The sequence below is a fragment of the Haliotis asinina genome, chromosome 15 (genome assembly GCF_037392515.1).
Source record: "Haliotis asinina isolate JCU_RB_2024 chromosome 15, JCU_Hal_asi_v2, whole genome shotgun sequence".
In the NCBI taxonomy this organism is placed as follows: domain Eukaryota; kingdom Metazoa; phylum Mollusca; class Gastropoda; order Lepetellida; family Haliotidae; genus Haliotis; species Haliotis asinina.
Genome location: NC_090294.1, coordinates 8,343,295 through 8,369,889, shown reverse-complemented (window position 1 = coordinate 8,369,889; position 26,595 = coordinate 8,343,295). Strand labels below are relative to the sequence as shown.

The window sequence follows — 26,595 nt, the reverse complement described above, 5'->3', positions numbered from 1 at the left end:
GAAGCGAATACCTGATGGCCGCCCTACCGCTGTGCGACATCACCTACCCCCTGGTTCCTTCCTCCGGGTCGACAAATGAAGACATCAGACTAAAAATACAAGGGCCAAAGGTCAGAGGATGGGTCAATGAATGAAAACAAATAAACTTAAAATGTTATCAAAACAAAGAGTTTGGGAACAATGGCCAACAAAATACACAAATTTACAAATTTCACAAAACTTTGCTTTGAGTTAAACTTGCAGGGCAGCAGTGGATGTTTCGAGAGTTTTCTAGTATTTGGAATATTGTTCATGATTTAACAACAGATGCTTTTAATTAGGTTCAGTTCTAGCACAGCAAGTACTTGAACACTGGAATGTATTCTGCAGCGTGAGTAGCAAACCAATGAGACAGGAGTGAGGTAGAGACAGTGAGTGAGTTTAGTTTTACATTGCAACATCACAGAGGGGAGACACCAGAAATGGGTTTCACATGTGTGGAATAGAACTCGGGTCATAAGCATGGTGAGCAAATGCTTTAGCCACCATGCTATGCCTCGCCCTGCTGTAAGGCAGAGACTGGACTTTGCCACATCAACGTTATACCATAGACTAAGTCAGCCTATGAAACCTCACGCATATACAAGAGAAATAAAGTGCTCTGGTCAAGTAGAAATTCAATTTTGGTATTGACAAGCAGCACTTGAAGTTAATTATTCTTCTTTCTGAACCAGTTTTCAATCTTTCTTTTCCTGATTTACATTGTTTCTGCTAAAACTGACAGAATACATGGATACTGTGGACATTTATGTGTTAGTTAGAACGTGCTTCAAACTCTGACAACTAGTGTAACAAAGATTTGCAAAGATTGCACTAGTCATGTAACTACAACATATTTGTTAGGTTAGTTAGATATCCAGTGAGGTGAGCCGACTCAAGCTGCACAAGACTGTCCACAAGACCTACCCCTCACATCGCTGAACCTGCCACAGATAAATAAATTGACAAATGGTTTCTGGCAAATCAGGAGAGGTTGCTGAATAGTTTCGTAATCAACCTTGGAACCGAAATAATACATCTCAAAACTGCCTTTGCACTGCAATGCCTTAAAGCTCAACTAACTACACTACCACACTTCTCATTTCCATAATGAAATGTTTGATATGCTTAAAAGTCTTAAAGAGCAGTTACACTACAGAAGCTGATCAGAAATATGGGTACTGGCTATGGAGCAGACAAACACACTATGAGCTTGGGAGCATGATGGAGGCTATAGGCACTGTATATGGAGCCTACCAAAGCTACTACCTAATGAAGACCACAAGAGTTGAAACATGTAGACTAATTTAGGTGCGAAGTTATGGAGTCAAATGACCATGAATGGAACCAAAGCACTAATGGAATACAGTATGTATACAATAGGGAGTCGAAGCCGTGTTGAAGCCTACTGGATGTACAATAGGGAGCCAAAGGACTCATGGAGCCCAATGGGACTACTCCATGGATCCAAAGCATTGGTGGGGCCTACTTGCTGCACAATATGGAGCCATAGAACTGACAGGCTGTACTATATGGAGCCAAAGCTGTTATGGAACATTATGGTTGCAAAATATGGAACCAAAGCATTGATGGAGCATAATGGGTGAACTACATGGAGACACTACAAGGTGCTAACATTAAGACATGATTTATGACATCTCAGGGACTCAGAGCTGCATTTTCAGCATCCGTTTGAAAAGTACACTGATATAACTCAGTGTCACCATGAAACCCTACTGTAGGCTTGAAACTTACAAGCTAAACCCGTTGAAAATATAAAGTATATATGACTTCATAATCAAAACAGCAAAATAAATTTGATAGTTTTCTTGTCCAAGTCCACTGTTGTACCTGTCAATATCACTAAGACAATGTCATACTTAACTTGAACACCAACAAGTCTAACAATTATAGGACCATTTACAGAAATAATTGCACAATACATCACATCAATTGAACAAGAGGAACCGCTCATGGAGAGATCCAACACCGTTAGGTCGAGGCAAATCAAATGTGTTGTCTTGTGGGAAGGTCCCAGACTTACTCTGCACCTTGTGTTGCAGCTTTCGCAGAAGCTCAGAGGCAGGGGTGTTGAGAGCAAAACCAGAGTGGAAAAAGCCCATGGCGGGGTCGAAGTGGGGGCTGCCGTTTAGGTAGGGCTGAAACCAAGGCAATCCGCTGCTACTCTGCTTAGGGGCTCCCAGCCCTAAGGCACTGAGTGGGGCACTCTCCGATTTGGCTGCTGCTGCTGTTGTTGTTGTTGATGTTGAGGCAGATGTGATGCTGCTGTTTGAAGAATTACTGTCAGAGGCTGTGCTAACTGCGGCTGTTGCTGTGGATGAAGTTATGGTTGATGATGACGTGGATGTGACGGCTGCTGTTTGCTTTTGGCTCGAAGTTGTTTCCCGAGGCTTTTTCTGGCGAAGGAGGTGTCTCTCCTTGACCTTGTACTCCAGTGTGGAGTGGGGCACCCCAAAGTAGCTGCCAGCTCGATGGACGCTCATCTCCCCGCGCTGCACCGCACGCACAGCCTCCATCAACAACTGACTGTTGTACTTGCGATACTGACCTCGTTTTGGCCTTGTCTTCTTCAGAGTCGATGATGACATATAATTTTTGTCCTTGTCTGAATCCTTCTTGTGTCGTTTCGGTGGTGACGGAGATGAGTGTGATGAAGTATAAGAGTGGGGCGTGGCCAGCGTGGTTGGCATGCTGGCATGAGAGCTTATATCCTCAGGGCTCATCTTGTATAGTTCGTCCGGAGTTGCAGTCCCTGAACTATCTTCACGTGTTTCACGAAAACGGATTTTCTCATTGATAGATTTAACAATGATATTCTTGAGTGTTTCGCCTATCGTGCTGCTTTCGTAAACCTTGGCCATAGGTTTATCTGGCAAGGTGTGATGGTGGTCCTTGGTGCCATTACCCGGCTTGTAGGACGGAATGCGGATGTCAGCCAGACTTGTAGCTGTCATGCCGAGGCACGTGGCGGTCGAGGGGAGGGAGGATGGCAGAAATGGGTTCTTCATGGTTAATCCATCAATTAGAGAATTTTCTACACAAACATCAGGCTCTGCTTTTATGGTGACTGAGGCACTTTGGCGCTCCATAGCTAGTCGTTGTTCTACCATTCTACGAATCAAGTCCACCAAAAGTGGCATTTTCAGTTCGTTGGCATGTGCAGGAGTTCGTAAGTTATCATGAGATCCATCAAGGTTATGTTTACGACGGAGTAATTCAACCCTTCTTACGAAATCCTCCTCTTGTTCCTCAAGGTCAAAGTCTTTTCTGAAGGGCAGTGCAAATGGCAGAGGCGGCAATGTGTAAGTGAAGGCGCTGGCCTGCATTAGATCTGCAAGCTTCATGCTGTGTCCCTCCAGACTCAGGAGATCTTCAGCAGAACTTGAATCCTCCTGCTCCATATCGGGCTGGAGAGCATCCTCACTCTCAAGCTTGAAGATCTTGTTCCTCAATGTGGATCTTGGGATTCCATACAACATTGCTGCTCTCCGTGTACCAAGCTTCCCGCTGCGGATGTCATGAACAGCCGCTGTTAATTCATCATCTGTGTACGACTTCTTACCATTCACAGTGCAGTCTTTTTTGTGTTTGCTGAAACATACCAAAATTCTGTTATTTTGGGTCTGGAAACTAAAGTTCAAAATGAAATCTTGAGCACTATAACTTGAACCATGAAATCCAGACAAAAACATTTGCAAAATTCTAACCAGCAGGCCTCAATCTTAACAGAACTGATTAACTAGAAAACTGTCCCCAGAAAGTCCACATACTTTTACACTAGAAAGACGTACCATTATAAAGAACTATTTTGCCTCAATCATAAACATTTCCAAAAGAATAAGAAAAAAGAATAAAAAGAATAGCACCTTCCTGTGACTATCTTACAGACAAAAGTTACTAGCAATTCAGAGTCTGGGCCAAAGCAGTAATCAACGATTGTATATATTACGAATTCTGATGGACAAACCCAAAACTTTATGACACTTGAAACACGGCTTCATAGTTTGACTAACTGTAATATTCACCTTTCACATAAAAAATTCATACATTTAAGATCACCCTGTCAGAGGTCTCTTAATTTCACATAAACACTTTCAGTGTTTAGTTAACTAAGAGTGAATTTGACCATCGATGTTATCCAATCATATGACAGAAAAATTTCCCAGGGTAAATAAATATACAAAGTTGAGAGAATCAGTAGCTTAAATTTGAATGAACACACTAAGCTCAACTATACCTAAATACTGTAAACCAGTAGATTACCTGGCTTGTACTGGAATGTGTGGTATCTTTAGCTCTACGTGAGGTTTAGCAGATGGCACTGAAACCTCGTTGTCCTCCGGCGTAGTCGGAGTCTGCTTACTCCCCACTGAAGCGTCAAGGCGATCTCTGCCTAGTCCATGTGTGTAGAACTGAGGGCAGTATGGCAGGAGCTCCTGCAGCAGGCGGACACCTGACACAGAGGGTTAGCTGGTTATGGCAATCGCACACTTGACAGACAGACAGACAGACAGACAGACAGACAGACAGTCCTCAATGACAACACATTACCAATAACCTTGTAAATAAACATGGACAATATTTGGCCTTTGTTTTTCAGAAACACAGATTGTAATCAACACCAAAGGTGAATTCATATGTCAACTCACTAGGGTTGTCCTGTTCTGATCGTCCATTCTTGACGTCTTCTGCCAACTTACTGACCACATCCTGCAACAAATATATAAAGATAAATCTTACAAGCGAAATGACGTGCTAAATTTCATATTTATATTAACTAAAGAAAACATATATTCTAGAAAGGTAGCAAACATTGTACCTTCTCTCACTGGTTTGAAACCAATATTGAATTACAATTACCAGCTACATAAATTTAATGCATACCCCCAGTGCAAGTATGACTCTTTTGTGACATTCTTGTTGCCTTGCCATAATCTATTTACACAATAATAATTTCGTAATTTGGTTTGTTTCTTATGGCGTATACACAGATACACTGACTTGTCAATGCTGTACCCAGGTCAAAAAGAAATAATGATTACACGATGCCATTTCGAAAGTGGTCAAATGCAACAGATGTCATATTTGGGATTTCACTTTCTCAGTAAAGTACAAATTCTAGTACTTTTTTGGTTGAGTCCCATCCCGGGATTCGAACCCGCATCCGCGGGCTAGGCAGCTGACTTTGTGAGCTGGTGATTGGGTGCCTGACTCTGAGGATGCAGGTTTGTGTCCCGAATGGGACTCAACCAAAAAAGTACTAGAATTTGTACTTTACTGAAAAAGTGAAATCCCAAACATGACATAATAATAAACTAAGAATAAGAAATAAACTGATAAAAAAAATAATCTTACAAGTGGTTCCGGCATGTAGAAGTATGTGAGGTTAGGTTCCACCATTATCCCAGTAAGGTTCTGGCACGGGGACATCGGAAATGGGTCTCACACTTTGTACCCATGTGGGCAATTACACATGGGTTTTTGCCACGATGCAGAATGCTACCCCCATAGCTACCCCACTGCCCCACAGCCAAACACATGGTGATATGTTAACATAACTGTCAATCCCAGTATATACAACATATTGTCACTTACAAGGCTCTCCAGGGATTGAAGAGTGGGGGAATTTCTTATGCACAGGATAGAAGACTTACAGGCCACGTCAACCGGTGTCCAATAACCATTGTGTTGTACGACAATAAAACTTCACATTTTGTTTGAAATAATTGGTCCAAGATACCTGAACTTCCATTCTACATAAAGTTAAAATCAGCATCATGTTGACTACAATTGCCCATCAAGCTGAATAAACCTGAGTGGTATCAATCAAATTTTCCGATATAATTTGGCATAACAGTTAATTTTACACATATCTTGGTTTAATCATCACTGCATCACAATAAATATATTTCTAATTAAACTGCAATATCTGAATAAATTACAAACGGCATTAACTTAAACCAATATTGAAATTACATTTCCGTAGCTTGAGACATCCCCGATCATTTGCCCATGTGACCTAACAGGTGATATACACCTGAAATCAATTCCTTTGTTTTTTCATCCATTAGAAAGCATTGGAAAAGGTGTGTATTGAAGACTGTTGAATAAACACGCTCTTAGTTAACAAAACTAAGTCTGGTCACTTCAGCCTTACATACTTGCAATTAACTTGCAGGAAAAGACTCTCCTCGTACAGTTCTTATATGAACAGATTTTTTTTGACTGATACCAGTTTGTTGTCGCACCAGTGTTTCAGCACACCAAATGGTGCCATTCACTCAAGTTCTACTTGGCCAAGCATATATTGTATAACAAATAGAAGACAAACATGTGTCTACAGCAAAAATCTGTCGTAAATGATTCTGTTTGGTGTAAGTCAATGGATTACTAAACATTATTCCTGATATCATGCGAAGAGGGTAATACATATGCGTGTGTGTCAAAAACAGCTCCTTTGTAAATCTCTCTGTAAAGGTATAATTGTGATTCTAATCACAGAAACAACTTGTCCACTTACATCAATCAAGGGCAGCTTGCCGTCACAGTAAAAACATTCTTCTTCTGGAACCCAGTCAGAGATCTCTTCTGGCTCAAGACCTGCAAGGAAACGCATCACACGTCACGCTGCTAAGCACTACATACATGTTCGAGACAGTTGTCCACTAAGAGATGGGGATTGTAATCATGGGAAGTCTATGGATCCTGGTTGTTCCTCTCTTCACCTACAGCATTAAGGTGGAGATAACCAAACCGTGGCAAGTCCCTGACATACGGACCCACAATGTCATCAGGACATAGTGACACCTGATCACCTCAGTCACAAAGCCAAGATCATTGGATCCATTAAGTTACATCTTACAGCTTTCTGTTGGTTAAGACCAGTTCTAATCTGTAATCTCAGGTAGAAAAGCATTTGACCTTTATCGAGCAGCGAGAGGACAGAAGATACATATAGCTCAAATCTGATCCGTGGGCGACATTTGAACAGAGTGAAAAGATTATCAATTTATGACTTGTAGCGTGTGCATTGAACACTAGAAACACATTTCACTCACTGCAGGGCAAACTTTACACATCATGTTGTCTCAGCTGATTCAGATCTTGAAATGTAATGCTAACTAATGTCAGTTGAACCTGAATGCTGACATTTTCAGGTTTTCATAAAACAAAAAAAAAATGTTGCCGAAGGCTTTTATTGAAATGGGGTAAGGGGAAATAAATTTTTTTCATTATGAAAAAAAGAAAAGAAAATATCTGTAGACAGTAAACGTATGCTGAAGGAGTCGTTGTCAGTACAGGTACTACATGTTATGTACCCTTGGTACATTTCTGGAAGCGTACCATAGCCAAAGTCAGAAACACCCTACGACGACTTCATTCCGTATTGTGTCATTTTCTGGATTAGAACTGTCATAATGTTGCATAAGATGCATTGGATTGCATTACATAAGAAACACACAATCTAGGATATTTTGCGATGCACAAGACCGCTCACAAACAGTTGAATGGGAACTACTACATATGGTTTCTGTTTTTGGTTGCTGAATATGGACTTGTCCGCCATTTACGGTACCGGGTATGTTTCTGTATTTTATTTTGTCTTGAGTACATTTTTGTCTACAGAAAAGTACCTGGGGTATATATCTGTAGTACCCATGGCAACAATGACCCCTTCAGCCAAACTTCGATGGGTATGAGTACTGTACATTGTTTTACCAAACGTCCAAAAACTTTTGTCTGGTACAGGTCATTTGGCCCCATTTCCATTATTGTACAGTCTGAATCTATTTTAAAATATGTATATTCCCATAAGTCTGAGGGGAAAATGGAAGTAAATCAACTGTCTTGTCAAGCTTTCATCCTTCAATAAACAAAGGAAGTGTTTGTCGTCTTGATTCATATAAATAGATTTTTTGACACAGAAACACAATTAAATAGACAGAAATATATGTCGCTAAACAAAACGTCTTGAATATAGAGGCCATGGTCTAACATAGTGTTTACAATGACTCTTTTTCACGTGAAAGGACAAAGCTGAGTTTGATTGGGAGTGTTAATTTTTTTATTTCTACAGATATTGTATTTAAACATCAATGCATTATGACTTATCTTGGACTTGAAAGTAAGTCTCAATGGCAGGTAATTTTGGAGGAAATTATTTGCACAAACCATGAGATGTATTTCATCATGGCACAATGGCGCAATGTAACAGTGAACATTAAAACTTCTCCCTATTGTTGTTCAGTTACGTTCAAGTCACTTCTTCAAAGATAAAACATAACTCTACTCATAAAATATCAACCCAAAACTGTTAATAATTGCATTTTAAATTTTGTTACTAACTATTATTCCAAACTTAGGGACAAATTTCAGCTTTTATGAGTCTAGAAAAGGCTGTGAATATAGTTTCTGGTGTTCAGAACACTTATTCCAGCAGCACTCACAAAATACTCACTTCAGGAAGTTGCAACCAGCAATTTCTTAAAAGTTCATGGAGCATTATCATATTCTTATCACAGTTAGCCATATTGGACAAACACTTCACAACAGACTGTAAATAATCTAGGGTAGGCCAGACAAATGATCACAGAAAGGACTTATCAAGGATCATCAACTTAGTGCCTTAGCAAGCAAATTGGCAAAACAACTGGTGTTTAGTACAAAGGAGGGACTTTCCATTTTCTTGAATTCAGAGGTCTTTCCACATTGTAGATTAACCTTAAACTAAATATGAAAGCCTGTTCCACCTGAAGGGTCCTGACATCTGAACTACTTGTCAAATCTACAGAGCCAACACATGAGGTATCAATATCAATATTGATTGGTAACATCTTTAGTCCAATTATGGAGTAAAATATAGACAAACATTATGTATTAGAATTCATGAAATAAAATATCTTGTTATCCAGACAGTTTGTCTACATTGTATTTCCCAACTTTAAAATGATACTAAACGAAGTCAATTATAGAGTATTTACAGATTGTGTAACACTGAGCAGATCAACGAGAGTCCATGTACAGCGTAATTTGTCTAATTACATGCATATTGTTGAGTCATTTTTGTCTCTTGAGAATGTTCACAACCATAATGACAGATCTGACATGTCAAACTTGTTTGGGTGATTAAATACTGCTGTGCACCATTGCCTGTTAAGAAATAGATTTCATCACCAAGCATACTGAAGCAAGCGATTTGAGTTTTGTTTAAGCTCCCAAGAACGCTGTTCTTGATATATCATGTCATCTCATCATTATATGGGGGAAAATGTGTTGAGACTGGACATAGACATAGTGTTTTAATGCACTAAACTTCAGCGGGATCTAATCAGATATTTTTCATTCTATTTAAATATACACTTTAGGTATTAGGTTTAACATGCAATGAACACAAACCTCTGCATCATAAGTGGAATAAAGCTGGAGTAAAATACCAACAATCATTCACCTGAAATCTTCACTCACAAAACACTAGACTTTTCATATATAATGACACATGATAAACTCGGTACTAAGTAAAAACAGTCCTTGCTTTGTTCCCATAGACAAGATTCCTAACCAGCTTCTCCTTCATCAACATGTTCAAAGTTAACGATAATGAGATAATAAGAAAAACATATCTGTTCTGTCACAAATCAAACACTAACTGTCCAGTGGTGTCTGCAGAATTATCCCTAATGTGGTGGCCATGTTTTAGACACCAGCATCAGGTCAGCGCTATACCGACTCTTGGGAACCTCCCTTGACATCTCATTTGTTGCTGTTACCATGGCAACAGGTATTTTGGAGCCACTTTAGCGAGCCATTAACCATGAAAAATAGTTTATTTGAGACACAAGAAATGCAAACGAGCGTAGTTGAACTCCATCATAACATTAGATCACAGATAATACACTGCAAGAACTGTCTGTTGATGTTTATGTGACGAGGGAGGCAATTTGTATCTACATATAACAACATAATCAATAACTGAAGGGCATTGGACACATCTGTCAACATATATTAAATCTAAATAGCTTAATGAATTATATCAATTAGGTTAATGAATCTAGATTTCTGCTTTGACCAAAATTACTAAGACCGCATACTTACAATTAAACTGCTCAAGGACTGGCTGTAGAGCATCCTCTCCTATGAATTCTTCAGCAATTTTTTCTAAGGCTGAAAAGAAAAATCAATAATGAGATGTGGCTGAACACTACATGCTAACATGAATGATAACATGAACGAAAACATCCCTTGCACACCACAGCAGTCTCTCACAACTCTCCATAGCTACACACAATGTTGTATTCCAGTTGAACATCACAACAAGCCATGTACTCGATCAATATGCAATTAAATACATTCAGAGCATATATGAATAAGATCTAAGAGCTACAAAACCCAGAATGCAAATTCAATGAAGATGCCTGCGGCTCCATGGTCTTTACAGGCAATTTGAATATTTAAACAAGCGTCATGACTAAAAAACAGAGCACACAAACACAGCAGGAAACCCCGGAAACAGTGTAGAGGTATTACTGCAGGTAGCCTTGCTAACACTTAGCATTTGATAGGATGATGCAAACAAGCTTTGTTCACTTTTGTGTTTGTAGTCAAGCTGTAAGCAAGCTGATTTTTGTCTATACAAGGTTGGTTGGTTGGTTGGTTGGTTGGTTATTTGGTGGTTGGTGGTCAAAGCCACATTTGGCAATATTCATGCTATGTGGTGTAGAAATAAATCAGTCTGGGCCAGACAATCAAGTGATTAACAGCAAGAGCTATACGGATATGATGACATATCAACTAAATTGGCGAGTTACCTAGTCCTGTTACTAGTGTTAGTCACCTCATAAAACAAGCACGGGTTAATGAAGATCGATTCTGGCCAACACTTGTGCACTTGTGTAAGAAATACAAAGGAAAGCATCTCACATTGACATAGGTTATAATGACAAGAGCCATTCACTGACTTGGAAAATGGTTATAAAAATATTAGAGGTGTAACATGACATTTGTGTAATACGATTGTTATGCTGTTACTTCTGTCCATAACTTCTCCTTTTTGGCAGGTAAATTTACAACCTTCACTTGAATCATCAGTCTTTGAATTTCGACAGCAAAGGTTGGACATGGTAGTGACGAGACATATACGCATGGGGGGCTGTGTGCACATTATATCATTTATAGCCAACCAGGCATTACTACAGAGTCTGCATACACTGATTCTTTTGGTTTCTGTTATTATTCACGTTTTTACATCAATCTAGTAATGGAATGATTCATATGTATCACAATACACTGGTGTGAAAAAGACTTATCGTATCATATTGCAGTACAATACTGGTTTGTCACATCACTACCACAATGTCAAAGCTTGGATCTGTGACGCATCGAACTATTTCAAAAAGTTAGAAATACACAAAGTGATACGATTATGGATATTTTCATTTAAAATACATGCAGTAAAACCTGTATTCAAAACTACAAGATAAAAGAATATTATTCCTGGTTGAATATCGGTTTCACATTCAATTTTCTCATATTAAAAAATTGTTTTCAGTTATGCTATTTGGCTTTTATTAACTGAATCTATGACGGGCCAGGGAAATATGTGTCTACATGCAATTGCGTCTCCCAGCTAACTTCACATTTACATAACAAGAGAACATATTAACTTAAATATATTCTGAACACTGGCAGGTAAACATGGCCTCAACAATAGCAGATCTGTTTTACTATTAATCTGTCAAATATTTGTATATTCATATTGGGTAAGTATCTTCATAACCTGAAAAAATCAGGAAACCACATTTATAGCCTATCTGAACTCTTCATGACCCTCCCCCACGCTGGTCACAAAGTTCATTGTTTACATGTTGACCTGAATTTGATGACAGCTCTCAGCTGTGACCAGACTGAGGTTAAATTTCCTTTCTCCATGCATTGCAACATCCAGCCAACATGGTGTAGGGTATCTCTGATTTCACTTTACAGCCTACATCCCCACCCCCACTGTACAGCCTATATCCCCACCCCCACTGTACAGCCTACATCCCCACCCAATTGTACAGCCTACATCCCCACCCCCACTGTACAGCCTATATCCCCATCCCCTGTACAGCCTACATCCCCACAACATTGTACAGCCTACATCCCCACCCCCACTGTACAGCCTACATCCCCACAACATTGTACAGCCTACATCCCCACCCCCACTGTACAGCCTATATCCCCATCCCCACTGTACAGCCTACATCCCCACAACATTGTACAGCCTACATCCCAACCCCCACCCCCACTATACATCCTACATCCCCATCCCCTGTACAGCCTACATCCCCATCCAAACTGTACAGCCTACATCCTCACCCCTATTGTACAGTTTGCATAACCACCTCCACTGCACAGCCTACATACCCACTGTACAGTGTTCATATCCTACATTCCCCACTCCACTTCCTGTACGGCCTACATCCTTGAGCGAAATACATGCCTACACCTCACTGAATGAAAATGGATTCATGTCCAAAAATCACTGTCAAATCTGCAGTGTGATAATGTCAAAAACACTGAAGATCCACAACTCGATAATTTACCAACCAAATGTGCTATCATTCACCTGTAAGGCAAGGCTGACAAAGCCCACCCACTTGTTCCAAACAAACCATTCCTTAAATCTTAAACCTTTGTGGCCAACCATAAAATAACGATTCAACTATAACAAACATCTTATCATGGGAATTTAAATATTAAAATACCATGGTTACCTTACATCATATTAACATCTGACGCAGCCTCAAAAGAACAATAAGAAACTACAGTGAAAAATCAATAGCATTTGAAGCAGCCAGGCACACTGCAGCCATTCAGCGTTGAGGCGTGTTCTGTGCCAAAGGCATTTCGGCAGAGATTTGGCCGACCTGTGAGTGCTACATGTTGGACAATACAATTGATTTAAACACAGCCCACCTTGAGGCAAACAATCAATATTGCTATATATATCCTCCCTTCTTTCTCCCCCTCTCCCTGCTGTAGTCATTTCTAGAAGCACTGAATCCACTACAACAGCAAGCACATTAAAATATTGATGTTTGTGAAACAGACCCTCTTTGCACACTAGTCACAATTAGTAGCCAGGAAGACATGTTTAACTGCTACAGACCACGCTAGTCACCACTGGGAGTCAGTGTTTTGTTCTCTGGGCCGCAGTAATTTTACCCGATTCAAACTTAAGAAATTCGTACAACACTGCAGTTGATCTTAATCATGGCATGTGGGATTGTTACTGTACAGCAGAGCAAGTGACAATACTTCACAATAGTCATATCTTCCAGATGATGTGGAGCGTGCAACATTATTTGGATGTTAAACACAAAGGGAGGTAACAATACCACTATAACATGATAGGAGACCGATCCTATTAATCAATTCTTTTATTTCATAAGGTAAAAATACACAAAGGCTTCAAACTTTCCAGTCTTCTAACAATAAACTTTTTTTTTTCAATATACATCCTGACCCAGTGTCAACTCCTTTTAGATAAAATCTAAAACAAAAATCTTAACTTATGTTCACAAAACATGAATTAATCATTTCAATATAATGCCATTCATAAAACTTCCTTGTGTCAAAATCCCCATTTCCAACTAAAAGGACTATTCACATTTTTACTGCACAGCTTTCTTAAACTGTCATCTTATTATCTCACTCATGAAGTACGAAATTTACATTTTCACATTTGACGACTAAGCTCAGTTTTGTGGTGGGCAGAGTTTCATTTCAGTGTGCATTTTAGTACTCTGTAGCACACTTGTACTGGAGTAAAGAAGTACCCCTGGCACGCATATTGGAATAAAAGTTTCATATTCAAACCTGGATTTTAGTGAAGTTCTTTATTAATGAGAACTATTTATGAATGCACTATAAGACTTTTCTTCTATATTTAACATGTAAAAAGTGACAATATTTGTAATCTATTACACATCTCAAAATAAGGAAAGTTTCAATCACACTGGTTTAGTGTTTAAGACAGTTGATGCATACTTGAGACTAAAAATATGACTTGAAAAGCAATAGAATTCTATTCCTGGAAAATGAAATAAACCCTTGAAATGGCAGAAAGTCACAACTACCTGACTATGAGAAACAGCAACACTGCCAACCACTTCAAGTGATCAGACTGCAATTATAACACAGCCAACTGCCAACCACAGGCTGTACATGCTGCCCTGGTCACAGATCAATAACCAACATTATTCCTAAACAAATCAGTTAGACAGTGTTAAAAGCCTTGACAACACAACTGTTGCACTAAGAAACAGCTGTGACAGGGGCAGACAACTTTTAGATAACCTCAGTACTTTCCTGACTAAACAGAGAAATATATGAAACATATATATAACCCAACCCCAACCCTAAACCTAATCACATACAATTACGTAAAAGAGCATTATGACATGTTTTTCAAGATTGTGGAGTAATTTCAATGTCATGAAGGCCAACATTCCATCTCAAATGGATGCTTCCATAAAGAAACTCTCCTGAAGGCCAACATCCCATCTCAAATGGATGCTTCCGTAAAGAAACTCTCCAGAAGGCCAATATCCTATCTCTGTTAGATGAGTTCCTTTTAAAACTCATGAAACACTCCCACGGCTGTGTCCATCCCATCTCAAATGCATGTATCCCAATTAAAACTCGCTTGAAGTCCTGCATTCTCATCACAGCGCTATCTCCAGCAGACATCATCCATTGTCATCAAATCTACCATGTGCTTTTCATGTTGATGCCATTGTTTGATTTGTAATAGAGTAATTACATCAATTATTCTAGTTGTGTACATGGTAAATCGGTTAATTCAACCAAATAAAAAAAGCCAGGATGGAATGCTGGGATAGTGACAAGAGATACACATGAAGCTCTATACTAGAGTTTTGCCTTATCTCCCTCCATGGCAACTCTACAAGTCAAACCTTCAAATCTTCTCCCATAAAATAAATATCAGATTACTTCTATCCACCTCAGTTACTCAACATTGCTGCATAAACAAGTGAAAATGGTGACATGTTGGGCATGAATCTCTAAATGTAATAGCAGTGTTCATGTTAACGCAGAAACATGCGTTTTTCATGCAGAAAAATAATAAAACCATACAAAAATATTTTGTGCGCATGTTTTGGACGCATAGATTCTGATCTACATAATTTTAAAAAGTACCTTAAAACCACAACATCCTGACAAACAATAAATTTTAACATGATTCAGGATTGTGCTAAAAATTCACATGCAAAAGATTTGAACTACACATTTATAATTTTATTTCTGCACGCACTTGTACAAAACCTACAGCGGTCACTGTAACAGGTCTTTATCTGGGATGATAATAATAACATTAAAAAAACTAACAAACGGTGACATGCCTGGTGGTTTTACTGGCAAGGGCTTTGAGTGAACATCTTGCCAATTCAGTCAACTGCAACACACAATCTACCTTGCCACCAAGGAACTGAAAGCTCCAACTCCACATTGGCCAAATCTGATGATGACCCTTGAAATATCACCTGGTCCACATAGAGTTTTCTAGTCATGTTCTTGTGCACGATCATCAGATCCATCCTGTTGATGTAATGCCATGCTGCTGCTGCCAGCATACATATCCTGCTTACAAACTGCTGCCAGAGTACAGCCTCTCCCTGCTGACTTCAAGCATGCTGTCCATTTGTAATGTGCATTCCTGACTCGAGTCTTTCCAGCGTCTTCATGATAGCCTTTGACTTTGAAAACCCAGATATGCCACCCCAAAGAGTCGCAAATAGTAGTTTCAAGGATTAAAATTAGCAGTTTGACCATAAAATTAGTAGTCAACTAAATACTTAAAGTAATGATGGATTTTGAGTGTGAGTGAGTGAGTTGGGTTTTACGCCGCACTCAGCAACATTCCTGCTATACTGTGGTGGTCTGTAAATAATCGAGTCTGGACCAGACAATCCAGTGATCAACAATGAAATGTGTCTGTTCACTACAACTTCGTGTACAAATGAATCCAATTGGCGAGATGGTACAGTCATCCTTCCCAATAACGCGCTTCACGGTACCGCAGATTCGTTAAAATTGTGGGGTAATCCGTGACTCCCATAAAAAAGTTGAACTGTGATCACACCCCCTCACGAAATTAGCTCATCAACAAATCTCCTGCTGCACTCTTATAAATTACGTGAACTAGTGAAATTCAGTGTGGATGGCAACTGACAGTGTTTATTGCACGCATCCATTGGGTTTCAGTTGCTTAAAACATGCAGTGTTTTCTCAATAATAATTGTACCAACATCGTAGCAGTAACTTGTGAAAGACAAAACATGCTATCAGTCGAAGTACAACAAGTACTTACAATGTTTGCTGTGATGCAACACACCGCGCTCTAGCGCGGTAACACACATTCATCCCAGAACGTATGGTGTCAAAAACCACATTTTACTTGATTAAATTCAATCCAAATTTTATTTATTAAAACTGCTGACAGAAACAACCGAGACACCGTAAAAGAATGGCATTACCGTATTCATACGCATACAACTTCTGCTTACCACATTCTTGAGGGTCCGTTTTTCATGCCTACCGCTATAGCACCAATTTCACGTTATTCTTAGCAATCACGAATAGATTACAGTCTTGTAATCCATGGACTCCGAGACCTGCGTTATTTACTCTTTGAAATCATTTTCAACAACTAAATGGCCAACATTTTGGTTTTTTTCACAATCAGAGTTGCAAGTCAGCAGTCACTTCTTGTCAAACTGTCTCCTACGTAAAATGTATCCAACCTGGTAACATCTTGTGTTCATTGTTATATTAAATATGGTTGCAGAAAACATGCATTATATACTAGCCAGATAGCAATGTAAAATAATCTGTTACAATAACTGCTTAATATGTAAAATCTTCTGACAATGGAATTGAAGTTCTTTGATGAAATATTACGGGATCGTTTTCACCTGAATCACCGGTACGTTGGACCAAAACAGCTGATCACTATTTCCGGCTTAGTTGAATAACTGCAAAGATGTATATTCACATGAATGTACGTCTTTGATAACAGGTAGCATAACAGGAACAACAATTAAAATATCACGTCTAGTGATTTTTGGTCGCAAGTTTCCCGTACATGTTTTCATTTTCAAAGTTTTGTTGTTTTTTTCACCTTCAACGATACGATTTATTTTTGATTGGGCACAATTCACGAAATAGCAGTTTTGTCATGTCCTTGGAAAATATGATCTTACTTGGCCTTTGTTCCACATTATGTAATAGGTACTATAACGCGGAGGGGGGCATCAGTGGACCCCAAGTCCCGCGTTACGGTGAGGGGTGACTGTATTTATAGGACTTCCTCTACCCACCCTAGAGTTAAAGCCATCCATTTACAGGTAAGGTCCCCTCTGGGAAATTACACTTTTAGATTTGATGGTGTCTTACAACTACAATTAGCCATGCCCATAGCAAGAATTTTACTTTTTCTCTCATGCAAAGTTTAACAGGCATTTTACTTTGTGGAGTGAGATTAGTTTTACACTACTTTTAGTAGTATACCCTTGCTTTCCCAACATTTCTTAAATCAACAAATTCAGCCAGGCAGAGAACAAAATTAATAATATTTGGAGCATTCCAACTTTAGAGGTATCAGACATGCGAGCCAGGCCTTGAAATGAACGCCTCCGGAGAGTCCCAAGAGAAGGCCACAAAACAGCAATCCTGTTTGCCAGTGGTGTATCTCAATCACTGTAACTTTAAAATCAATGAACCATGGTTTATCATATGATGTAAATCATGGTATGAAATTTAAAATTCAACTATAAATGAATAACATATTACAAAGTATTACAAAAGTGCTTTTGTGTGTGCATTTCTTACATACGAGACATAAATAGTTAGGGATATTTGCAAATTTTGAAATTGTGAATTATGATGTATTTATTCATTGACATACTGATGAAGTATCAGTCATATCAACTCTAGTTCAGTCTGAACCGTTTTGTGCGATGGTGATAAACCATGAAAAAGTTATGCCACACAAATGACCAACTGCCCTAACACCACGAAACCTTCCATCACTTTTGCAAGAATAAGATCCAGTCACTACTTAATACCTGTGTTGTTCTACGGGCCAAAATGTTGGGAGATCAAGAACACCCTCTACTAGCAATACTTCAGCGCAATCATGGAAGGGGACACACTGTACCCATTTTCCTTAATTTATGATTGTTGTTGGACTTTTGGGTATTCTCAAATTAAATGAATCTGTAAACACAGATTTCATGTTTTTCATGTGCTCTGTGGCAAGTAAATTCAAGTTTAATGTCTGCATTACATCCTGTAGTTACATTCTTATAGGTCTTGAAAAATCTCATCTGCTGGTATTAACAATGATAGTACAATGAGACCATGATACGATACACATATACAAATCATATGAGTGTGATATAAACTTGTATCCTGATAAAATACTCTTACTTCATAGGCTCTTCAAATTTGAAACAGCTGAAGCAGAATACTGTAGGAGAGAAACATTGAAGCTCGGTGGCTCTGAGCAGAATATTGTTGGAGAAATACATTGAAGCTCGGTGGCTCTGAGCAGAATATTGTAGGGGAGAAACACTGAAGTTCAGTGGCCCTGAGCAGAATATTGTAGGAGAAAAACATTGAAGCTTGGTGGCCCTGAGCAGAATATTGTATTAGAAAAACATTGAAGCTTGGTGGCCCTGAGCAGAATATTGTAGCAGAAAAACATTGAAGTTCAGTGGCTCTGAGCAGAATACTGTAGGGGAGAAACATTGAAGCTCAGTGGCCCTGAGCAGAATATTGTAGGGGAGAAACATTGAAGCTCAGTGGCCCTGAGCAGAATATTGTAGGGGAGAAACATTGAAGCTTGGTGGCCCTGAGCAGAATACTGTAGGGGAGAAACATTGAAGCTCAGTGGCCCTGAGCAGAATATTGTAGGGGAGAAACATTGAAGCTCAGTGGCCCTGAGCAGAATATTGCAGGGGAGAAACATTGAAGCTCAGTGGTCCTGAGCAGAATATTGTAGGGGAGAAACATTGAAGCTTGGTGGCCCTGAGCAGAATACTGTAGGGGAGAAACATTGAAGCTCAGTGGCCCTGAGCAGAATATTGTAGGGGAGAAACATTGAAGCTCGGTGGCCCTGAGCAGAATATTGTAGGGGAGAAACATTGAAGCTCAGTGGCCCTGAGCAGAATATTGTAGGGGAGAAACATTGAAGCTCAGTGGCCCTGAGCAGAATATTGTAGGGGAGAAACATTGAAGCTCAGTGGCCCTGAGCAGAATATTGTAGGGGAGAAACATTGAAGCTCAGTGGCCCTGAGCAGAATATTGTATTAGAAAAACATTGAAGCTCGGTGGCTCTGAGCAGAATACTGTAGGGGAGAAACATTGAAGCTCAGTGGCCCTGAGCAGAATATTGTAGGAGAAAAACATTGAAGCTCAGTGGCCCTGAGCAGAATATTGTAGGGGAGAAACATTGAAGCTCGGTGGCCCTGAGCAGAATATTGTAGGAGAAAAACATTGAAGCTCAGTGGCCCTGAGCAGAATATTGTAGGGGAGAAACATTGAAGCTCAGTGGCCCTGAGCAGAATATTGTAGGGGAGAAACATTGAAGTTCAGTGGCCCTGAGCAGAATATTGTAGGGAAGAAACATTGAAGCTTGGTGGCCCTGAGCAGAATACTGTAGGGGAGAAACATTGAAGCTTGGTGGCCCTGAGCAGAATATTGTAGGGGAGAAACATTGAAGTTCAGTGGCCCTGAGTAGAATATTGTAGGGGAGAAACATTGAAGCTTGGTGGCCCTGAGCAGAATACTGTAGGGGAGAAACATTGAAGCTCAGTGGCCCTGAGCAGAATATTGTAGGGGAGAAACATTGAAGCTCAGTGGCCTTGAGCAGAATACTGTAGGGGAGAAACATTGAAGCTTGGTGGCCCTGAGCAGAATATTGTAGGGGAGAAACATTGAAGCTCAGTGGCCCTGAGCAGAATATTGTAGGGAGAAACATTAAATTTGCATGAAATGGCTATTGACCATGGTATTATTCAATAAAACTTGTTCTCAATAAAAAAAATGTTAAATCAATAAAACTTGAAATGTGAGGACACATATTTTGAAAAATCAATCAATTTTATCGTGACTTATCCTGAAAGCATTAAGTTTTACGACTAGTTATGTATACATCATGTGACTGAAGTCAAAAAACATGAGGCAAGGACATTTTTCAATCTCTTAAATTCACTTTAACAATTTCTAAACGTATATTAAGGAACACTTTGAACTCAAAAGTATTTTTTCGTATATTTCACATTCTTAGTAATGATAAACATAACTGATTCATGAAAGACAGACAGTGAATTTGGCAACTTGCTGATGAAGAATCAAACAGAAAACTGTTTGCACAGAAGGGCTAAACAAACTAGTAAAGAAGGTCATAGCATTGCAGTGACGTGTTATACACTCTCTAATATGACTGAGATGGTAAATGAATATGTGAAGGAAGAGTTGAAGTACGTTTCACGTTAGGGATGGTGTGGTTGATGAGGAAAATCAATCTTTGAACACTAAAGAGGATGAAAAGATTTTTCAACAACAATCTTACTTGGATAAAATGTTCAAGACTCATCAGGGCTGCAGATAACTTCTTGAGGTGTGGGTGTACATACACCTCATACTGCAAGTAGAGGTGTACTGAGAATTTTGAAGGGGTACTGACATATGTTGGTGTGAGCCAGTGATGTTGTTTGTAATTATTACAATTAATAAAACTTCAGCTATTAAACTTCAATTATGTTAGATGTACATAACACTTGTACGACCCGTATCTTTAGCCCTGCTGATGGTTAAGCGCGTTATGTTGAGTCCTATATTTGAGGGTCCCTGGGACTCATGCTTAGAATTTTCAGGGGTCCTGGACATCATTGCCATGGGGGTCCCAGACACTTGACTATTTTCATTAATACTGTTATAGTATTGTGTATCATGATCAAAGCATAATTTGTTACAGTAAAGAAATTGCAAATGAGATACCATAACACAGCTGGTAGCAAACTCAGTCATAACTTATTGTTACTTGACTGGAATATTTACAAATTTATTTGGACATTTTCTGCATCCCTGTGGATGTGCTGATAAATTAAGTTGCATCCACAGTCAATTTTTATGCATATAGGACACAGGAATTCCCTGCAGGAATGTAGAGGTAAGAAACTGAATTACTTTGAGGAAATATCCTCAACTAGAAGACAAACTCCAGAAATGTTTAATATAATGTACTTCAACAACACCTAACAATTCATAGTTGAAGGGAAAATATGTCAGGACAAGTACAGAACTGTTGTTCATAAACCAAAAGAGCGATGTATAATTATTTCTTAATTTTGTTTTAATCATATTTCATGTCATTATCTTTGAAAATTCAATAACTTCTCTAATAAGCTATGACAAATACAGCCATACCTGATTGAACATGTTTGTTCAGGATACTTTCCGTACACATTTCACACTGGTGTAGGTTGAACTCAGCACAGACCAAGTCAACCATACTGAGTCATAAATTTGGCTGTAAAACATTATATACAAGATCAGAACAATTTTAATTCTTGTTTTATGGACAGATAAGAGGCAAAAAAAAAATATTAAAAAAATGAAAAACAATATTCTTGTAAGTTTACATTTTTGGCCAATGAAAACATTAGGATTTTACAACTGCAGATGTGCAAAACAAGAAATAAAATTGGTCTGGCCTAATATATTAATATAATTAATGGGCACTGACTGCTGTAAAGGACCTTGGATAGAAAAATACAGTGTAGATGGAACAAGTGTGCAATTTTCCTCTTGTAGATTTCATCCCCATCAAAACAGTTTTAAACAGGACGTCAGAACTCCAGATAAGCCATGTGGGTATGTTACCCATACATTTGAAACTAAGTAGGTATTTACATTTTCAAGTGGGTATCTATGCTTTCAGATACCCACCATGTCTTAAATCTGGGTTTTCATTATAACAGTGTAACAGGTGTGACATTTTTTATTCAGTTATAAAATAAGACAAAATTCTCCCATTAATGCTAAATAATTGCTAATAGGTATTACAGCATTATCCATTTCTTCTGTAAAAAAAATGTGCCTTAGTCTCCATCCGTCTTGATATACAGTCAGATACCAAGATGAATACTAGATGATATAACAGCCATGTTTTCACTCTAAACAGTGAATGATTTTTAAAGTAAGTAAGTAAGTAAGTAAGTAAGTAAGTAAGTAAGTAAGTAAGTAAGTAAGTAAGTAAGTAAGTAAGTAAGTATTGTGTTGTTTCACTTCCATGCAGCTAACAGCTTATGTTAGAAGTTCATTTAAAATATCACCAGCTATTGACACTGATGCTGAAACAGAATTTGCCTATTAATTCATGTAGCAGTCCTCTAATGAAGTAGTTTTGAGTCTGCAAAGCATAAAAAAGTACATATTTACTTTGAGCTCACCATTATCGATTTGTTTACAAAACGAAAACAGCTACTTGATTGGTCACTATTTTTAGATGGACAAATATGTGAAGGGTTAACACACCATGACTGGTGTTCTATATGTATTGCACATTTTATTTGCGTTTAGAAGCTCCACAATCGTGAATAATTGGAAGTGGAAAAACTTTCCGTTTGATAGGCTTGAATTGATACTATATGTAACAAGATTTTGATGTTCTGGTTAAATATATATTTTTATTTTGACATATCATAAACGTAAATATTTAGTGTTTTGGCATTTATTTTCCTTACGTATTTCAACTTTTCTATAGCGCGTATTACACAAATATGCAGCTTATGTGGTTCTCTGACACACGAATTCTCTGAATTATAATACTGCTGACTGATCACGAAAATTAAAAATCTAATTCTGCAGGTCTGACAACAAACAGTACTGAAGTCCTAAAACAACTGCTTAATTCCTGTTCATAAGTTAAGGAAAGAAAACAGGAAATAAATGCATGCCAAAACATGTATTTTCAGAGGTGATCTTTTCTGTGACACTAACAGATTCTTGTTTCATACCACACTTCTCTAAAAATAATAATGAACTTCTTTCAGTAATACAAACTATCAGCCTTCAGGGAATCTACAACACAATTTATCCGTAAAATGTATTTAGATTACAACATCAATTAACTTTGACTGAATTAATGCAACACTCCATTAAATTGACTCGGGTGCCCTCTATGGATTATTTCTTTCAAGCAAAACCCTTGGAATTCTGTCTCCTGGAGCACTCTTTATGAGTATCAACCTGTTCAACATACACCAACAATACTGCATGCAACAGTTTTCAATGTATGGAGTTTGAATGTTTACATTCCCTATATGGCAAATGTTTTCTGTTTGCTTTAAAGTATCCATTATTGACATCTGGCAAGAAGTTATAGATAATAAGTCTTTTATTGGATAAATTATGAGCGCATATGTCTAATATATGTAATACACATCAAAATATTGTTGAAAATGGGTGAAATTGTGCCATTAACTTATTTTTCTAACGGTTCAAAATATATACAGCTTCTTCATTGAATGACATGAAATCATTCAGACAGAGGTGATGATACTATGCTATTATTGAACTTGTTCAGACTGAGCTGTAACCTGCTGTCTTGTTCATGCTAAAAATTAATCTGTTGCTTACTAAATGCCCTTGGCTATCCCCCATTCAACCAGGAAGTTAGTTTGTATAATTAACCTGTGTCCACAGAACCCATCAACCATAGGACTATATTTCTCATACATATTAATGTAGATATTCATATATACTACCCATCAAATCTGATTGATAGATAATAGGATTTTGCACGACACGTATAACATCACAACTTCACTCTTGGAAGCGAGGTGGGTGTCAATATAATACTTCTTACAATATTACTGAGACTTCGACCAAAACCTTGATCGCTTCCAAGGAAGAAATCTTTATGTTACAAGTAGTGTCATGCAAAATGCTTTTGGTTATCAATCGTTTACTAGTAAGTAGTTTTGATTTTTTTAAAAAGAAGGAAACAAATCTAAATAACATCTTCTATCTTGGAATGGAAGTGAGGTGGGTGTCCAACCAGCCAACTTACCGGCTTCCTCAACACTCACGAACAACATATTTAGAACATACTGAGGGGTCCCATGGAAATCTGTGCATGGTGAAATGGAAGGGGGTGGCTCTTTGGCAACTTTTAATTGCTTGGTATTAATTAACCATGTGTTTTTAAAGAAAACAATTGGTGTTCCGCTTAAGACTAACCAGAAGCCTTTCATATGTAATGGTTAAAGGAGTAAAAAAATGAGTTCATTAATAAATGAGTTTATTCATTCTTTAACTTAAGTAAGTGGCTATTTTGACACTTGTGGGCCTAAACGTTTGATGGGGAGTATACATTTATTATGCTAAAACATACTATCTATAGAATGTCAACAATACCATGCTTGAACTTCCAATTTAATTATTTCTAGCATTTTCATTTCAGAAATTTAGTTCAAGTTTTTCAATGTATCCATTATAGAAATTACCATAACATGTTTTCAGCACTTCCATTACATGAATTCAAGATAAATATTTTCAACAATGCCATGATAGAATTTACTGTTAATTTTTAAACATGTCAATGCAATCTTTCTGATCAGCATCCAAGTATCATTTATCAATGGTATGTACACAAGCTTAAACCACCCTTACAGGTGTTGGATGGTCATGCTGACCTGTGGTAAATGTAAGTAATTCAAGTTAAATTTCGACAGGCAGGAAAATACATTATTAGCGCTAGGAATAATGAATACCCTCCCGCACTGCCCTCGTACCATTTGAGATTATAACAAACACAAATACCATTAAGAATTATAACAAACCCCCACTCCCCGTATAACATTAGGAAATATAACAAATCCCCTCCACAGCATACATGATTTCTCTGAATTACATCAAAATCTTAATTTTGAAATTTAAAACTATCTCCTTTTCCATGATTGGTAGACATTAATATACATTAAATATTATCTCACTTCATTCTTGTCACTACGATTACCTAACAGCTCAAGGTTTGTAACCATGCAGCTGTTAGCCTCTATTTAATGATTCACAGTAGCCCATGTTTGGCATGCCTACCAACATGCTGATTTCTGTGTATGCCAATAGTGAATGGGAATGTGCACTAGGCAGGGTGAGAAAGTCATGGGTATTTGAGTCTGATGACTGATATCATTCATACTGGAAAAATACAAGGAAGCAAAACCAAAAAATCCATGTATGATTTGTTCTCAACTCAAAATCTGATTATGTAAAAACACAGTCATTGCTGCTTAATCATTATCTAATTTACATACGGCCCCTAGCTCTTTAAAACCACATATAACATTTTCCTAATCTCAGCTATGCTTAAAAATAAATTCCCTGCAGGACAATTCAAGAACTGGCCCGCCTAAGAAACATGGAAACAGACATACTCCGACTATATGACCTCCATACACTTCCAACAATGACAGAATGAAAACTACAACAGAATCAATAAACAAGCTGCATTATCATAATTAAAAACATTCAAAAACTCATATCTATGAAATTTGTAAACATGTCCAAACATCTCTTAAATAAATTATCAGTTGCTGTTCTATTGCCCTGCTTTAAGCTGTGGTCCACATCAAGCCATCCGTTAGCCCCTCCCCTGCCTCCAAGACCTCACCCCTCGTGACTGTTGTCGTCTTGTGGCACCAAGCGTGGCACCATCACCAAACCAAGGCTACGGAGTAAGCCGCTCAACAGGCTCATTAGCATAGTGCGGGCGAGGTCACGTCTTGCACAGTAACCTACATCAAAAGCCATCGATCGTTGTTCATCTTACCTATGTTACAAAAAGATCAATAACACAAAGGTAAACTTCCAAATACAAACCCTCACCGAAATAATCCCCCTACCTGTGAAACCATGCCCGGTGATGAATTTGATATGGCTATTGTGATGAATCTTTATAAGGGCACAAATATGGCGGTTATGAAAATGATGCACAATATGGTTTGGGAAATTTGGGTGAAAAAGGATCAATTTTGTATAGTCATCAAGGTAAGCTTACACGGAAAAGCGGGAAATTTTGATTTGTTCTGGTTTAATCAACAGTCTGAGATAACAAAGCAACAATTTCACTGCCTGGTCCTCTACGACGCCAAAAAATAAGCCAGTATTCTTTTTGACTGCGGAAGGTGCCGTTGTATCGATCGAGCCCAGGGATGACCAAATATTGGCGAAAATTTGACAATGATGAGCCGCGAGTTTTCGACTCAAACAGGCTCCCAGAAGACTTCTAAAGGGCAGAAAACTATCAGAACCGTTAGAATAAGGCACTCACCAATGGTGACGGGAATTTTCTTGCTCCATGAGAGTAATTCTTTCCTAAAATTTCGCCGCTCTTGAGCACACTGCGGGCTCCCGCAATCAACCATGTTGACCGTACACTGCCGCTTACGTCATGATTCCATGACCCCCGAATCCGTGACGTTT

The 26,595-nt window shown here is 38.4% G+C and overlaps 1 protein-coding gene across 2 annotated transcripts; it reads right to left on the bottom strand.

The window, feature by feature from the left end:
* LOC137264822 (mushroom body large-type Kenyon cell-specific protein 1-like) lies at positions 1-26,573 on the bottom strand. 2 transcript variants are annotated; one of them, XM_067800155.1, is made up of 7 exons: positions 26,444-26,573; positions 10,132-10,200; positions 6,560-6,639; positions 4,689-4,749; positions 4,303-4,492; positions 2,063-3,630; positions 1-89 (listed from the first exon to the last, which is right to left on the bottom strand). In XM_067800155.1, the coding sequence occupies exons 1-7, from the start codon at positions 26,535-26,537 to the stop codon at positions 85-87; spliced, it is 2,067 nt and encodes a 688-aa protein (XP_067656256.1). In that variant the 5' UTR covers positions 26,538-26,573; the 3' UTR covers positions 1-84. The 2 variants fall into 2 exon arrangements, with proteins under 2 accessions (XP_067656256.1, XP_067656255.1); XM_067800154.1 differs by lacking the exon at positions 1-89 and having other exon boundaries at positions 723-3,630.
* Between the last annotated feature and the right edge of the window lie 22 nt (positions 26,574-26,595).